At 38.9% G+C, this 16,824-nt stretch overlaps 2 protein-coding genes across 2 annotated transcripts in view; one reads left to right on the top strand and one right to left on the bottom strand.

Annotated features, from left to right (window-relative positions):
- Nucleotides 1–6,889, top strand: part of CDR2 (cerebellar degeneration related protein 2) — a 98,877-nt gene extending 91,988 nt beyond the window's left edge. The window contains exon 6 of the mRNA XM_057380802.1: nt 6,878–6,889. The gene's annotated coding sequence lies outside the window, so the exon portion shown is untranslated. The remainder of the gene's footprint in view (nt 1–6,877) is intronic.
- VWA3A (von Willebrand factor A domain containing 3A) overlaps nt 1–16,745 on the bottom strand; it is a 20,515-nt gene extending 3,770 nt beyond the window's left edge. The window contains exons 1-24 of the mRNA XM_057380805.1: nt 16,706–16,745; nt 16,011–16,090; nt 15,677–15,779; nt 14,829–14,967; nt 14,636–14,739; nt 14,317–14,397; nt 13,600–13,694; nt 13,005–13,124; nt 12,117–12,191; nt 11,774–11,918; nt 11,030–11,228; nt 10,535–10,605; nt 9,766–9,906; nt 8,293–8,386; nt 7,697–7,807; nt 7,234–7,331; nt 6,930–7,082; nt 6,570–6,678; nt 5,753–5,897; nt 5,137–5,281; nt 3,982–4,133; nt 3,590–3,716; nt 2,932–3,029; nt 2,541–2,604 (exon numbers count right to left, since the gene is read on the bottom strand). Of these exons, the coding sequence (XP_057236788.1) occupies nt 2,541–2,604; nt 2,932–3,029; nt 3,590–3,716; nt 3,982–4,133; nt 5,137–5,281; nt 5,753–5,897; nt 6,570–6,678; nt 6,930–7,082; nt 7,234–7,331; nt 7,697–7,807; nt 8,293–8,386; nt 9,766–9,906; nt 10,535–10,605; nt 11,030–11,228; nt 11,774–11,918; nt 12,117–12,191; nt 13,005–13,124; nt 13,600–13,694; nt 14,317–14,397; nt 14,636–14,739; nt 14,829–14,967; nt 15,677–15,779; nt 16,011–16,072 (2,631 nt within the window). The 5' untranslated portion in view covers nt 16,073–16,090; nt 16,706–16,745. The remainder of the gene's footprint in view (nt 1–2,540; nt 2,605–2,931; nt 3,030–3,589; nt 3,717–3,981; nt 4,134–5,136; nt 5,282–5,752; nt 5,898–6,569; nt 6,679–6,929; nt 7,083–7,233; nt 7,332–7,696; nt 7,808–8,292; nt 8,387–9,765; nt 9,907–10,534; nt 10,606–11,029; nt 11,229–11,773; nt 11,919–12,116; nt 12,192–13,004; nt 13,125–13,599; nt 13,695–14,316; nt 14,398–14,635; nt 14,740–14,828; nt 14,968–15,676; nt 15,780–16,010; nt 16,091–16,705) is intronic.
- Between the last annotated feature and the right edge of the window lie 79 nt (nt 16,746–16,824).

Here is a 16,824-nt window from a genome sequence, read left to right on the forward strand (position 1 = left end):
TTTTTTCTCTATTTAGAAAAGCCTTGGTAACATATTAGGAGTGCCACGGCGACAGAGGCAGCCCATGTCACTGAAAGGATGTACAAGGTCTGCCTAAGGTTCTAAGCAAATTCTGGGCAGAATTTAAAATTCTAACTGGTGAAGTCTCACATGATAGGAGTCAGATTAGCAGTCTCCTTATAAATTACTTCTACCAGTGCATTCAATACCTAAAACCTAATAGTAATCACAAATCCAGATAAATGCTAATACTAGCAACGTGCTTATAAAGCCCAGAGAAATTCTTGCTGAACAGGATTCTAAAGGACACAACACACACTGCCATTACCTGGGGCAGCTCCAATTCAGGCATATTTAGATKGGGGAATTTGTTATTGTGCCAAGCTGTCCCCAGAGCAGGAATGGCTGAACCATGCACACAGGAGCTCCTGAAGTGCCAGTCCTGGCTGAGGGTTTGCAAACATCTGCACCAGGCAAACACAGCTGGAAGTGCTGGCAGTACATGAGCTGTTACACACAGAAGCTGCTCCCAACTCCTGCTGGGAAAGCAGAACTCTTCTGGAAGGGGTCACACACACTTGGAGGCACAGCTGGTTCAGCCATTTGTCTGGAATTCATTGCACACAAATCAGCACATTCACTGAGTCACAGCTATGACGTGACTTATGAACAAGCTGGCAGAAAAATATAATTTGGTCAATTATAAAACTCCTCTTTTATTATGTSTTGAATTCAGTGAGTTGCATTCCAGCAAGCACAAACCAGGAAAGCAAATGCCATAGAGCTGAAGTCACCAAGCAAGCATTGCTGAGGTCATCCCCACCGAGGCATCTCCTGAAATGCCCTCCTGGCTGAGCCCTCAGACTGATGGGAGCAGAGAGGATGGAGTTTCCAGTGTGGAAGGAGACAGAACGTGGGTTTGAAAGGAAGGAGTGCTGAGTCAGCAGCAGGGCTGAGCAGCCTGCAAGGCTCGTGCTGCACCAGCTCAACACACCAAGGAATGAACCTGCACGGGCTGCAGTGGCTCAGCACTGTAATACCTGACTATTTTACAGCCTCTGTGCTTACACAAATTCTACCATCAACATTTACTCCTTTATTTTTAATTGCATTTTTCTCRAACAGGAGGCTCAGAAGCCCTTAGCTCCAGCAGCAGCAAAGAGAAGGCACCTGAGTTGCCAACACCTACTTGGAGTGTGAGAACAGGATCAAGAGCAGCAGAGAAACGTGCTGTGCTCCTCCCACAGGAACAAACACCCAGTCCACACCCAAACAAACAGCTAAGAGAAGAGTATTCAGGTAGGCTGCCCCAAATTTCGGGTTACACACATCACTGACAATCAGCMAATGAGACACTGTGGAAATGGAACTGTTTTGATAGAGCAAAACCTCTGAACACCAAATATCATACAGGGGGAAAAAAGCTCTAAATGAGAGCTTTGGCAACTGCACTCAAACACAAACAACTGAAATATTCTGATGTTTATCCACATTTGCAAAATCCAACATGTTCATTATGATCTTACTTCACAGAGAGCCTCTGATACCRTTTAACACACCTACATAAGTGTATTTCCTTTTAGGTTATTTTAAAGTACTTTTATAGGAATCTAAGAATCTATGCTACAGTACTGTGACATTTCTTAAATCCTCCAAAGAACAAATAAGAAACCCTTTTTGGTAATACAGGAAGCTCATCCTTTCTACCTGGACAATAAGCACCAGCAAAGAAGACTCAAAGCAACTGACAAAAAAGACCATTTAGAAATGCCAGCAACTAATTGAAAAAAATATTCATATGATGCAGTAGAAGAGAAACAAAAGTTGTGACCCTGTATAATTACTGACTATATTAGAAATACATAAACTTTTAAAATTTGTATCAGCTACATGGAAAAACATCCTCTACTTATGCTTATACTTCATAGAGTTCAGGATTTTGTTTACTTTGAATCCTGCAAAATCTGCAAATGGAGTCAGTGCAGCAATTATCATCTGCAACTTCTTGTCTTGCCAGGAGTTGTGACAACAAAGAAGAAATCTTCTGTCTTTCTGCCTGAAGCTGGAGGCTCTGAGCACACTTTTGAAAAGAAGCAGGTTAGTGCTATGATTCCAAACCTCTTCAGCATCTTTTCTTCATCTAAAATTCAATCCTACAAGTGAAGCACATGAACACCGTTCAAAAGACAACTCAAAATATATAAACTGCATAGGCTCAGAATCACCACACTCACACACCCTTACACACCAGGCTCCAGGCACTCCAACACCTTCAATGTGTTTAATGACCATTAACAGCCACAAACGCACATCTCATTGGCTCTTTTCACCCCAAACACAGTTCTCATTGAACTTTTCTTTGGTTATATTGGGTTTTACTGTGGACTATCTCAGCTAAGAACTAAAATCACTTTTCTACTTCGGAAAAGTCACTGCTAGAAATGAATACTTTTAATAAAAGATTACCCTGCTACTGAAATAGATGTACTATACACAACTATACATAAACTATTACGTAAATGTGGTGACTATTTATTTACCTGAGTGCTTTTTTGAAAGCCAGAATTATCCTTTTGGTTTGTGTTCCATTTCTCAAGCAACAATCTGTTTGAAAGAGAAACAGACCCCAGAGAATTACAGCAGTTTTTTTGGTCTTTGTTTAGCTCTGTCCTTGTATGACTGCTCATTGAGGAGGTAAATAAATTTTAAAGCTCTTTGCAAGTACTTTTGCCTGCTATTCCTAAAGAACTGGTGCTTTCTGGTTCTGGATTGGTGGTTAGGAAGGGTAACAATGAAGAAACATAAGAATTAATGCAATTTAATTGTCCTTCACTCCTATGCTAGACAATTATATAACAGATGTTGGGACTCAGATATTCTTGTCTTCATTCTATGCAATAATAAATACAAAGATTCTTGATAAATACTCACCTCCAAGATTCTGCTTGCTTTAAGAAACTTCTAGCTTTTGCTACTTCTTGAGTAAGTCTCTTTAAATCATCTCCTTCAAAGTAAGGGAAAACTGGATCCTGAAAGCATAGTTAAAATATTTTACTTTAAATGTAAAAAATTATTATTTATTATTTTCTGCTTCACCAACTTAATTAACTGATCCTAAGCTCTAAACTTCCCTACTCCTATCTATGTGCAGAGAAAGTCTTGGTCTTCCAAGAGGAGAGCAGAGCAAGCCCAGGTTGAATTGGTTCTGCTCAGTAACATTCTGCTGTGGCAATCCCTGAGGCCTCATCCTGGAGCATTTATGTGCTAAGCATTGGATTTTACAATTAAATAAGATGGCAAGGATATGAAAACAGTAAAAGCTATTTAAAACCACATCCAGATACACAATCTATTTTATACTTCTCTTTCAAAACCTATCCTGCACTGTGTGTTCCTTTCTGGGTTTGGGCAGCTCACAAGGCAGTGAGCAGAAAGGCAAAGACAGATTAAGGTTTCTCCACTGGTTTCAATGTGAAATATCTTAGAAGTTTGGCAATATTTCTTCTCCTCACTTTTCTTTTTTAAATGAAATGTCTCTGTTGATTCAGAACTAAGCTGCAATGAAACAAAACAAACCAATTTAACACACATGTTCATCATGCAGCCCCTGTGTCAGCATTTGGAGTGCTGTTAACTGTCCATCCTCCTCTCCAGAGCTGCAGTGGAAGCGCCCTCCAGTTTGGGAAGCAAGCTCCTTCAGGAATTCAACAGCTCCTCTGTTGGCAACAAAGGACAAAGCCACTTAGGAAAATCATTTCTCTGAAAGCAACAACAAAAGAATTTCTAACAACTCCTCAAAAATATTATATCAAAACAAATAGATTGGAGGCCATGATTATAAATATCTGTATGAAATGAGGGCCATGTGGCAATTACTGTGTCAGAACAACCTTCCCCACGGCCATCTTGGTAACACAGACTTGACAATAAAGAAAGTAGTAATTTTAAGGGTTTTTCTGTTGTTCTTGCAAAGTATCATACCTGTCTGCACAGCTAAAACAAATGGTGTGGATTTTAATATCTTGTTTCTTTCTCAATCTTTCAATCTCTTTCAAAATCAGACTGCAGCTGGTGTCTGGTTTTCCATCAGTCAATAGATACAGTGCCTCCACACCCTGGAAACAGAGAGCCTTCTGAAAAGCAGAAAGTAAGTTTAAATAATTCATAAATTCATAGAAAAAGTTATACTTAGGAATAAAACCACTGTTCCAGCTATTTAAGATAGTCTTATATTTACCACATCATTAATGAACTTGGTTTTGTCTTTTCATTTTCATTAATTAGGAAGGAGACCAGGGATATAAATTTGAAAACTTAAGCAGATAACTTGTAGCATAAGACAATATATTTATAAGCAGGACATTGCCAAAAATTGACTCACTGAAATAAGAAAATTAACTGGTTTTGGAGAACTTCTGACAAAAGCTGTTTTCCCCATATTTTATGGAAATTAAAGATGCTTAATATCTGAAAATCAGGCTCACTAGGACTTGAATATTCTGAAAATTTGCTACAGTAATTGACTCAGTGGCATCTTTGTACTACACACGAGCTTTGTGTGGATTTGATTGTGATGAGTGTTGTAACATTTACACAGAGATTGTGCAAGGATGTCTGAAGAAGACATGAAAGGCAACATTTCTTTTTTGATTCCAATTTTAAATCTCATGAAATTGCAAGTTTAGTTTTAAGTTATCATTACTAGTTGATTTCTGCACTGGAAATTTTTATAGGAAAAATGTTTCTTCACCTGTTAAAGTTCAAGAATTGCACTCAAAACCATGAGACTCCAACAAATGTTGCTTGTTTAAAATCCTGCTTGAGTCAGAGCAACATAGCACAGCCACAGCTGTGCACAAACATCATTTTGAGCAACTGCCTATTCCTCCTCTCCAGTGTTCTTTAAACACAAATATTAACAAAACTATTGATAGCTGACTTTTTTTTTAAAACTTCGTATGAGAATTTAATTTGAGTATCTATGAGCCCTGGGGCTAGAAACAGTGACTTGATCTCTAAATTGTTCACTGACTTGCATATAAAAATGTTGTACACTTTGACATACTGATTTTCCCAGTCAGGTGGAAGTGTTTCACCCCACAGACACCATGTGCTCTCCAAGCCTGGCACACCCACCTGCAGAGCTGGAAGGATGCTGGAGTTGCCATGAGCATGGCACGTGCAAGCCCACTGCACAGCCTGGTGACACCTTTCATCTGTTGCCTTCACAAGATGCTCTTTCCAACTCTCTGCATGTTCTGCAAATCTCAGCAGGTTAAACCTGAGGAGAAACCCCCAACATTTAACCCTAACCAAAACAATGAGCCCCACTGGATTAGCCAGTTTTGAAATAAATAAATAAAATTCAAAAATAACCAAACACAACCCAAACCCAACAGTAAAAAATCCAAACCAAACTAAGCTCCCCATCCAATAGTCCAGTGTTGGATTAAGATCTTCAGCCTTGTAAGAGTCAAAGAACAATCTTACTTTGCATGACCAGAAAACCCATAGGAATTCTGAGCTTCAAAATGGAAACAGCATCAGCCTATAGCAGAGGCTCAGATCTTAGAGAGTTTAGAACTAAAAACTGGTAAAGCAACAAAAAAGAAGTTCTTGTCACATGCACATTACACTTTAACATGTAGAAATCACTTGAATTGTGTTTCAGCTCTGTATTACTGTAATTATTAAGCAATCTAATTACATAATAATGAGTGCAGATTCAGTCTTTAGCAGTAATTCACCATACCTGACTCCATTTCTTCTCAGCTGTTCCCAGATGAGGGAGGTGAGTTCTTTGGTGATCTGTGGCAAATACGGCTCCATGGAACCGGATGTGTCAATCACAACACAAACATTTGCTTCTAAAATGGTACCAAACAATCTGCGGCTCCCTGGGCCAGGACATTAAAATTAATTAAACATATTTAATTGAGCATTAATTCAGTCTTTAGGGGTAATTTGGGGTGCATTTCTATATAATTAAGTCCAACCGATGTGGCAATTATGTAGTTAAAAGGTTAATAATAGAAAAGTCTTCTGCCATTTCAAATCTAACACTATCAAACATTAATTACTACATAATTATAGCAGCTCACATTAAATAATTTGTAGCACCTTTGCAATCCAGTAACAAATTAAGCTGTTTCCCAACAATGATCTTAATGAACAACAGAGAGAGCAAAATTCTTGTCACCAGAGGTGATGCTCAGCTTCTAAGTAGGGTACATTCTTAGCAAAAGAAGCAAAAGTGAATTTTGCTTGTGTATATTACTGTATATATTCTGTGGATGGAAACTTCTGCTCTGCATTCATGAACACACAAAGAGCAAAACTTTACATCACAGCCCTGCTTATCTGACAGCAAGCTCGATGTTTATCAGCTACACAGATGCTGAATTCACAAAAATAGGTTTTCAAATTTCAATGAAATGCAAGATAGAGAACCTTTATTGGTATTGGAGGTTCAGATTTATGTTCAGATCTATTCCACCAGAAACAGCAGACAAGAAGGTTTTGTGTATTTTTAAGCTGAGCTTTACAGAAGCCCAGCTGCACAGCAGTACCTGAGAGAAGCCACTGCATCCTGTGGATATAACGCTGCAGCACCTTCTCCAGCTGCTCTCTGTACACTTCCAGTTCTTTAGGTTGGAACTGCAGATGCTTCACAACCCCCTGGAAAAATTCAATTTATACAAGAGCATCTTCAGGAAACGTGAGCTCAGCATGCAATGTTGGCATTAGAAATCAGGGAGATTTTTGTCTTTACATCAATGAAATAGGGCATGAAAAATTCTGTGACTGTTGACCTTCCCTAGCTTTCTACTGGAAGAATGATTTAGAAATCAGAGTAGAGAGAACATCACACCAGAAGGTCAGAAACACCAACATTCACTAAACAAATACAAAGCCTTTCAAAAACTTACATTAATTTCTGCACTAGGGAAGATAGAACAGTATTTGGCTGAGACTTTCTTGTGCAGACACTCCACAGTTTTCTTCTGGTGGGTACAGCCTGGACCAAACATCAGTCGTGGCAGTTCCAGTCGAAGCTTTTTAAGACTGTACTTGCTCAGCCACTTGTAAGACAAACAAATAGAGCTTTTGATATTGCTGGCAAATATTAGAACATTTAAAGTAGTAAGACATCGTACAGAATCACAGTGTAAACCTTAATTAATTCAGATTGATAGTTCCAAAGTGGTAATTAATTAATAAGGAGAAAAATACCTCTTTGCTTGAACAGATTTCCTCTTCTTCTGGCAGTGTGACAGAGGAAACAGCCTTTTTTCTGCACATTGTCTTTGGATACTTCTGATACGCTGTACCTATTTGAGAAATGAAAAAAGTACCTAAAAATCAATTGTTTTTAAAAATTATTACCTTCAAAAAATTCCAAACCCAATATTCTATAATGATCTAAAATCATAATCACAGCCTTTTTCCTTGAAGATCCTTTGACCAAAAGATCCCAAGGGCCTTTACAGAAGAAAAACCCAAATAAAAACAACCAGGCARGAAGAGCCCCCCACCTGCAACCAAACTGCAAATCCTTATCACTGTTTGCTAAGTGAAACTCTTCCACTCACTGTTCAAAGCACAGTGCTTATCAGTGACTTCTCATCCTGCCACTTTTATAATAAAAGTGCTGATAAGACAAGAACTTCACCCATCCTGTGCTGATAACACATACCCACACTTCTTCCTTCACCAGTGTAAAATACAGACACAGAAAGCTCTGGCTGCTTCCTTCCTTTGTGCTTTCCTTTATTCTCAGTCTGAAGCCATTCTTTTACTGCTTGTGCTACMAGTAAATAACAGATAAAAAACCCCATTAATTTAGTTCATCTGGAGTAAACTCTCACACGACAAGAACTCAGCCCTGTTCTCTTCACACATTCTCCTTACCACAATTATAAATGCTTCATTTTCTTAGTTACTGGTAAAGAAAAATTATATTACAGCACTACTTAAGAGGCATAAATAGATGTTAGATCATAAATAAATCAAGAGGAGCAGCATATTAACTAAAATGGGATCTTACAGAAATAGTGACAATGTATACATTGAGCTAGTGACATAATAAATCTCTGATTAGCTGAGCCTTATGGTTTCAATTACAGCTAAAACTGATCCCAAAGGAATTCCAAACCAAACCCAATGTTTCCTGTAAATCTGATTAAAGACTACAGTTCCATGTGTTTCTAAAATACTAATTTAAATTTCTAATTTAAATACTGTCTTTTAAGAAAAATCCAAAAGAAACTGAAGACAAAAATCCATCCAGACCTGGTGGAATTYCTGCTTTGGCACTGGGAGGACGCCACGCTCTTACAGGAGTAGTTCTCTCTGCACCATGGTTGTCTTTAACATCCTTAAGCACCTTCAATAACAAAAAAAAATTAAAAAAAAAAAATTAATTTATACAGCTGGATCATAACTGCATTATTCAAACCTGGAATTATCCTTCATTATTCTCTAATTCCAGTTTTACTCTGGTTTTGATGAATGCACAGACTGCTGTGACAATACATTCATTTGCAGTTTCTTGCTGGGTTAAGTAATTTTAATTGCTCTGTTTTAATTATSTTGCCAACATCATCTGCTGCCATAAAACTGGAGACCAACATCCACAGGGAGAGGASTTGGAGCATTTTTGCCACTTTAAAGAGCAGTCTGGTATGGTAATTGTTTACAGAATACAGTATTTAGTATCTTCCTCAGCATTTCATTGACTATTGGAATCCAGTGCTGGCAGCAGTAATTTCTCCTTTAGATTTGGTTCCTCCCTCTGGGGCTGAGCAGCCTGTTAAACAACAGGAGCACTTGTTTAACCCTACTGGAGGGGAACTTTTGATGTGAAATTSAGCCTTCAATAACTGACACCTAACTCAACATCCAGCTCTACTGTAAACATCACCAAACATCTGCTGTCAACCCTGCACCAGTTTTCTGCAAGTTTAATCCCCACAAAACTATGCTATATTGTCATCTCTGAGTAATTTCTCCTGCATTTGTGAAGAGGTGTTGAAAATATGTCACTTTTGATAAAACAGCCTGGAAAACCTACAAAGCCTTTGCAACATTCCCACACCTACATTCCCATTTCTTACATTCCCACACCTACAGTGCCATTCACCTTCCAAAGAKGAGACATGAAAATTCCAGTAAGCACTGTCCCTTATGCATATTACAGATTTGCACACCTACTCAMAACAGACATATGCACATTCACAATCAACAAACACTGCAAAATCCCAAGGGATTCAGTAGTGCAACTCCATGGAAATAAGCACAGCAGGCATGAAACAAATCCTGAATCCTGTTCCTGTTTTATGCTGGTCTCAATAAGGCCAAAGGGACACTACTGAGCTGCAGCTGTCAATGAGCAGAACACCACAAAATTCAGTACCTTCTACAAGGACCTGTAAAATAGATGTGGTTTGGTAAAGCACATTCCTGCTTTGCCTTTGTTTCCATTAAACACTATTTTTTAAGGTCAGAGGAAGGATTATTTACACACCTTTTGACACTACAGTGTGGTTCCATTATAATTAATTACTCAGCAGGAGTTAGTAAGATGCAYATTTTGGTACATGTAGCATTTTGAATGCAAACATAAATTCAGTGTTTAAATTACATCAAATKTTCAGCTGAGCACTTCTCTCACCCAGATTGGTATTCAATAGCTGGGTGGGATCTCTAATTAACACACAGCATATTAAAGATRGGACCATTTCAAACCATTCTAGGCAGACTCACAGCTGTGGCTTTAGGAGATGGCACCTTCTGTGGCTTCTTTTTCTCCTTTTTCAYAAGCACATTTGAGTTCCCTTCTGGTGGAAGGGGTTTCACACTCTGATTCACTGAGCGTTGCTTTAAGGACTCCACCAGGAATGCACACTGAAATGGAAATTCACAYTGTTTACTAATTCATATACACAAAATTTAAGTAAATGGCACTTCAAAGACAGGTATTTTGTATTTATTACTTTAACAAYAAATAAAATTAATATCTGATAATGCCTAACACCTCCAACTGCCTAGAAACCCCTTAGTGCTGTGCTTGCTCCAACAAATTGTGTGGAAACCTCTCTGTTCTGGGCAAACAGACTGAACCAAAGGCAGCAGCGTGTGGAGACCAAGGCTAGAAGAAATGGGAAGATGATGAACCAGGCCTATGCATGTAGTATTATTTATCTGGATATAATATATATAACTTTGTTATAATGAAAAATTAATTGACTTGAAAAGAATTCATACAGGATTGGCACCAAAAAGGAGAATCACTTGAATGTAAACTCCTTGCATTTAGCAAGGAATCAGGATTASTCCAACACCAGCCACTGCAATGCCATTGTACTGCTACTTTCTGGCCCATATTTACTCTATGGTCACTATTCTCACAATCTAGAACATTCCTGCTCACCATAAAAGGATTTTTCCCAATCTCCTGAATTGTYAGCTGAACAAACACTGTTGAATTTTCTTAGGAAGAAACATGTAATTTAAAAAGATAAGTCATTCATACCTTTTGGGAATAGTTCCTTGCTTTTTCCATTTCAGATATAATACTGGTAATATCATCACTTTCAAAAATACCTGAGAATCAAACAGATGCTAATTAGTGTGGGTTTTTTAAAGCGTACAAAGTAAGTATTTTAAATGTACAACAATTTGTAGAACATGCTAAATAGCAATGCAAAGAATCAAAAAGCCTTTGTTTCCTGCAAGCCTGACCATCTAGACCTAYCATATCAGTAAGTGTATTTTAAATGAGCATCTTAAAAAAGGCTAAAATGACAAATTCAAATAGAAACAAAAACCCAAACAAATTTCTCCATTWAGGCTGCATTATAATATTCTCCAATGTGATTGAAAGCCTCGATAAAACTGTGACCTGGGCTAGTAGAGCATTAGCATATCCTAAAAGAAGTAAACTACTTGTTTTGGGAGTAAAAAAGCATTAATCAATATTATTTCATTAATGAAAAAGAAGAATGTGCTGATTTTCCTCTTCTCATACCTTCTTCTCCACACCAATGAAACCTCCCTCTGGCTGCCTGCACAATTTCTCTAAAGGCAYTGGCAGTTTCCCTTGGGTTGGCATAACGGGCTGGGATAATCCCACTGCAGTCAGTGCCCCTCATCCCACTGAACAGACAGACATGGAGCTGTAAATCAAAACCTGTGCAGACCTCAGCCACATAAGCACTGATTGTGTGCTGCAAGACAGAAGAGAAACAGCAGCAGTGAGCCTCCACCTCAGACAAGCTTCCATCTACTCCAGGGATTCCTGAACCACAGAGCACAAACACCACAAAGGTGGAGGCAAGCAAGGGATTGCTGTGATCAAAGGAGGAGCTGCCTCTACAGAGAGTGCTGTGGAGATCCACTGGGGAATTATCTGTGGCTTTGTTCCCATGAGCTGTAAGGAAATGATATCACACAAAACAATCAGCTTGTTCAAACCCAGAAATCTGCAGTGAAATSATCTCCAGAACTGGAGTGGGAAAGGAATGCTAAAAGCACATCTTGAATTTTCTATAATTCACACACAATTAGTAATTAATACCCACAACACATGACTGGCAATTGCAGAAATGGAACTTTGGGATCCTGACAGTTGTGCTGCCTTAGGTATGCAAGAGAGGAATATTCTGCCAATAAACTGTGATAACCAGTCATGATGGGGAAAAAAGAGAGAGAAATAAAATTGAGATGAGTTTTGATAGGAACTTGGAGAAGAGCTGCCTGTGATGACACTYACAGTTTCCTGATCAGGTATTCCAGTAGTCAGCAGGTACAGTCCCTGGGATTTGTGTTTATCTTTGTCTTTGAAGTCAACTTCCACAGCTCTCCTGAGCGCACCCATGAAATTCCTGCTGCCCTTGCACTGCAAGCTCAACACCCACCTAAAACAAGATGTTTACAGCTCAAAGAATGAAGACACAAAAGCTCTTGTGTCTTCTCTTTTCACAAGAAACCACCATGAACAATCAGTGTAGAACATGGCAGCCTATTTTTGTAACATGATAAAGCTATGAAGTTTTTAATTGTTTGCCATTTTTCTCTCTGAAATTCACATACATGGGATAATTATTTGATCCTACCTCCAAGCCTTTTGTAAGTTTTCTGGTTGGGAAGGAAGCAGTTCCTGCTGCCAAGGCACAATGTCACTCCCAAATCTTTCATGGAAMGATAACAGCAATTAGTTTKCAGGTTMTAGTTTAGATCAAGCAAAAAGAATAAATTCACTGAACAAGAAAAGTCTCATTTGGAGTACTACAGACATAGAAAATAGTTGACATCAGGCAATTTTATTTCAAACCATGTAATTATCCACAYTTATCCATCACCCAAGGTTTGTCTGATTTTCTTTCCTGAACAGGATCCTACACAAGCTGGTAAAAGTTCAGTGGAAGRATTGTGAAAAAGGAACTCCAGCCCTCAAATGCTGCTGTGAGTGAAGAGCTCAGTTCTCCCATAATGTTTGGAGCTCCATGAGCTGCCTGGCTCTTCCTTTACCTGCCAGACAGTGCCCTGCAGCTGGGCCACAGTTTCTGCCTGCTCTGCTGAGCACAGAGTTTGAGCACTACAATATATGGAAAGGTATTGCAGTCGTGGTCAAATTTACAGGGTGCTGTACATTTAGGGTACCTGAGACATCAAAGTCCTCTTCCAGTAAGTTTCTGACAGGTGAGTGAATAYTGTTATGAACAATGGAGCAGGATGAGTATTTGTTACAGGTATGATCAATCAGTTCCAGTGAGCCTCACCCAAAACAGAGATTTTAAATTATTAATCTGGACTCCACACATCTGATCCATGCACTCACCCAACACAGACAAATCAGTGCTAGTATTGCAATTAACTTCACCAAAAACCATTAAATACAATTAAAAATCTGAAATATGTCCATTAATAACTACACTCTGTGTGTACTTCTTTCACTGCAATGCATTACCATTCTTTTCAAAGACTCTTAAATAGTTACTTACGCTATAATATTGAAGCAATCCTTATTTGACATTTGTTCCTCAAGTAAAAGTCGCAAAGAATGTTGGATATGAGAGATGAACGTAGAGTTTGTTACTGATATATCAACAAGTATAACCACCCTATACAAAATGTGTTATCAAAAAAAAAAAAGGAGAAAAAATATTAATTATGTATTCTTGTCTTCAGTGCACTCTAACTTGCAAGTAGTATCTTCTACCTATGTATCAAAATAGGTATCAAAATTCAAACACTGAATATATATTTAAAAAAAAAAAATCAGCAAAACATTAGGGGAGTTTAAAAAAAATTAGTAATAGTAATGGAAGTTTATATCTTTTTCAACCACTGGAATAATCAGGATATTGGTAACATGCAGGGCCATAATGGCTGTGAACCCCAAACAGGCCCTCCTCCTTCTCTGAACTTGAGTATATAAAATCTTCTGTCTGAAACTTCACATTCAAGGTTTGTAAACAGGAAAAAGAGCAAATGTGCAATTGAGGYTGAGTAAAGCTTCAGAGAAAATGTAAATAAACATCATCCTAAAACACATTAAGGCTTCAAACCTCACCAAAAAAACCCCTAATACGATACCTTTTTTCACAAACACTTCCCCATATTCTTCTGCTAGCAACCGATAGCCAGTCAATTCGTCTCTTATAGATTGCTACCATTTTAGCAAGGAGTTTCTATGGACAAAAATAGAAAAATTRTGTTAAAAATAAAAAGTTCAAATCTTTCATTGCCAATGCTGAATACAGAAATAACGTGACAGCACAGTCAGCAAGCCCAGGGAGGCATTTTATGAGGGCATATCAAGTTTGAAAAGGACATTGAACTCAGAAGTGAAGCTATAATTTGGCATGCTTTTGGAGCACAAAACATCAGCATCTAGCAGTGAGCAAGGAGCCAGAGGAACTGCTTTCATTTCAGCCACTTCACTTCTCATCACTCCCACTTGAAAGAATTATGTGCCCTGCCTGGAAACATTCCCATAGGCCTTGTCAGGACTGCTGGTGAGGAGGGAAAGAAAAAGGATTGACAGATCATTATACAGCAAACCCTGGATAAAAATATCCCCAAACAGCTTCTTTTTTATTATACTTGTCCCACTCTCTGATGATCTGCCTTCTGATCTAGGAGGAAATCCTCAAGAATCACCAGTTCCTGGAAGAATTCCAGTGGCTGCAGACTGCATGGACAGCTGTCTGCACATAAATCCCTGCAGTATTTAGCTAATAAGATAATTAATGAGAAATAATGAGATGGTAGTCTAGCCCTGACAAGGCCACATCATCACAGACAACTCACCTGATAGTTGTACAATGCTGGCAGGTCAACATGGATATTTTTCACAGTTCCATCATACCATTCAAGCTGCATCATCACTCTCTACAAGATTAAATTCTGTTAACTGTTTACAGAAGCAAATATAAGATAAACTAATGTGGAAACTTCCTGAATTATTTTTAAGAATAACACMAGTATTTGATTTGGTTCTATGACTCAAATTTCAGCCTGTAGAATTTCAGCTAATTTATAAAGCACTGATTTTAACTAGAAAAATGTAGCAATAGAAAGAAAAAAAAAAAAACCACAAACCCAGGGAACAAAGTTCCTCATCACTTACCTCATGTAGAGTTGATGATACTCTTTTTTTRAGAATAGGTACAAAATCTTCCACAGGAGAGAAAGCATTGGGAGCCAAAACTTGATAAAGGTCTAACTTGTTAGCTATAGGAAGAAACAAATAGGTTAAATAAAACACATACTCCATCTTTTATTCATGTTCCTTACCTGTCCAGCTTTTCTTTCTGGGCTACCTTTCAGTCCATATGTTTTTAACCAGTCTGCTGAGGTTTTGGCCAGGATGCCTGGTGTTTGAATAACTAATGGCCCTTCGTGCTTTGGAGGCTTTGGGAAGAAGCTGCAAGGTGCTGGATTTGTAAATGCTTTGGAAACCTAAAACAGATTTTAAGAAAAACTCTTGCAAGTTTTAGCATCATTTATTTTTACYCTTAATCCAAAATATCCAGCATGGAATACAGGTGAACGTAATTAAAACTAAAGTGCTGGGATTTCAACATGCAAAACACTTTGAAAACAGCTATCACTGTTCCTCCTAAAAATGAAGTTTTAGTGGGGATATGCAATCTCCTAAGTCATTTCAGAGTGACTTCTGCTCCATTTGTAGTCTACACATCTTTTGTAATTATAAGGTTAAAAGAAAGAAAACAAAATTCTGTATGTACAGTTTAAAGCAGAACAGCAAAGACTGTTCTTGTCTTTGAGGACAAGAAATAGAAGAGTTCAATGAAAGAATTAAAATGAATACCCCAGTGATTTGCCAGAGAAGAAGACAAAGTACGCATCTCCCAAACAGAATTTGAATTGGTATATTGATATATATTGGATTCTGCCTTTCTGAAGAAAAATGCAGTATCAGCAGCTGGTCCCACTTATTGTTTTGCATGATTTGTGCATAGACCTCTGCAGAGAAACTACAAATTTCATGGTTATCAGTGATTATGTCTGTCAAACTGTGTGTATATGCAAATGGACATAAGGAAGCATTTAAGTCATCTATCAGTTTATTTATTTCCCTCTCTGAATTTGTGGTGAGCATGCATTACTGTCCGAGTTGCTCYGTTTTGTAGGAAGATTTGCCTACCAGCACATCTTGTGTCTTGCTGTTATCTGTTCCCAGCAATCCATTTTCTGCTCCTACATCTTGCCACAGCAGATGATCATCCTCTAGATGGAATTTTGTCACCCTACAAGACAATTAGTTTTATGAGAGTAATTAATTACTCATAATATTCCTGTACTGTCATAAGGTAATTTCAATGTTTTTCTGCAGGAACTGCTTCATACTTTGACAGTTGCATAAGCATTAATTCAATATATGATGTTTTGAAGAAACATAGTATATACTTTATATGAATTATAATTTATTTGCTATTTAAATATTAAGTTCCAACTATATTTTGTAACAGTTTTCTCACCCAATTTTTTCCAAATACTGATCATTGTCCAACCACGCCATTTTCCTGACATGTGTATCCATTGTAGGAATAGACTAAGCCTTGTTAAAAATAAAAGTAAAAAGACGGTATTAGAGGAAAAAAAATTTAAATCCTCAGGAATAAACACTATTAAAAAGGTATTAATATTATCAGCAACTCAAATGATAATTTATATGGTATGTGGGACAACAGCAGAGTAAAAAATAAAGAGAAGTTACAATTATCCATTTACAGAAAACACATTTAGGAACCATTGTGCAGGAGCTGCTTCTTAAGGGATTTTATGCAGTTAATTATATGTGTGCACAGCTGCTGGGAGACCAGCTCCAGAGCTGAACCAGAAAACGAGATGAACCACAGCAAAGGCAGCTCGGCGGCGGGAGCTGTGCCAGCCCGGCTGGCAGCTGCYGGGCGAGCTGCCCTGGGGTTTAGGCGGGTACGACTCCAGCAAAAACCATGAAATCCTGGGCTCCACCGCCTCASCCGTCCCGGGCCACCCAGCGGGGTCAGCGCAGCGCTTCCCGTCCCGGGARCCTCCTCAGCTCCCSGGGAGAGACCCCCGGGTTCMCCTGACCCCGCCGCCCCCCAGCCTCACCTCCCCGGGCAGAGCCTCCCCGGGCACCGCCCCAGCAATGGCCCCCCAAACCCTCAGCAGCACCGGCCGCTGTCCCCACCTTCCCCCGTGCGGGACCCGGGAGCGGCTCAGCCCAGCCCAGCCCAGCCCAGCCCAGCCCGGCCCCGCTCGGTGTTGGCGGCGTTGCTGCTGGAGACGGGACCGCCATCGGTGCTCCCC

This window comes from Malurus melanocephalus, unplaced genomic scaffold (assembly GCF_030028575.1).
Source record: "Malurus melanocephalus ecotype Western Australia unplaced genomic scaffold, MMel_1.1 scaffold_471, whole genome shotgun sequence".
NCBI lineage: Eukaryota > Metazoa > Chordata > Aves > Passeriformes > Maluridae > Malurus > Malurus melanocephalus.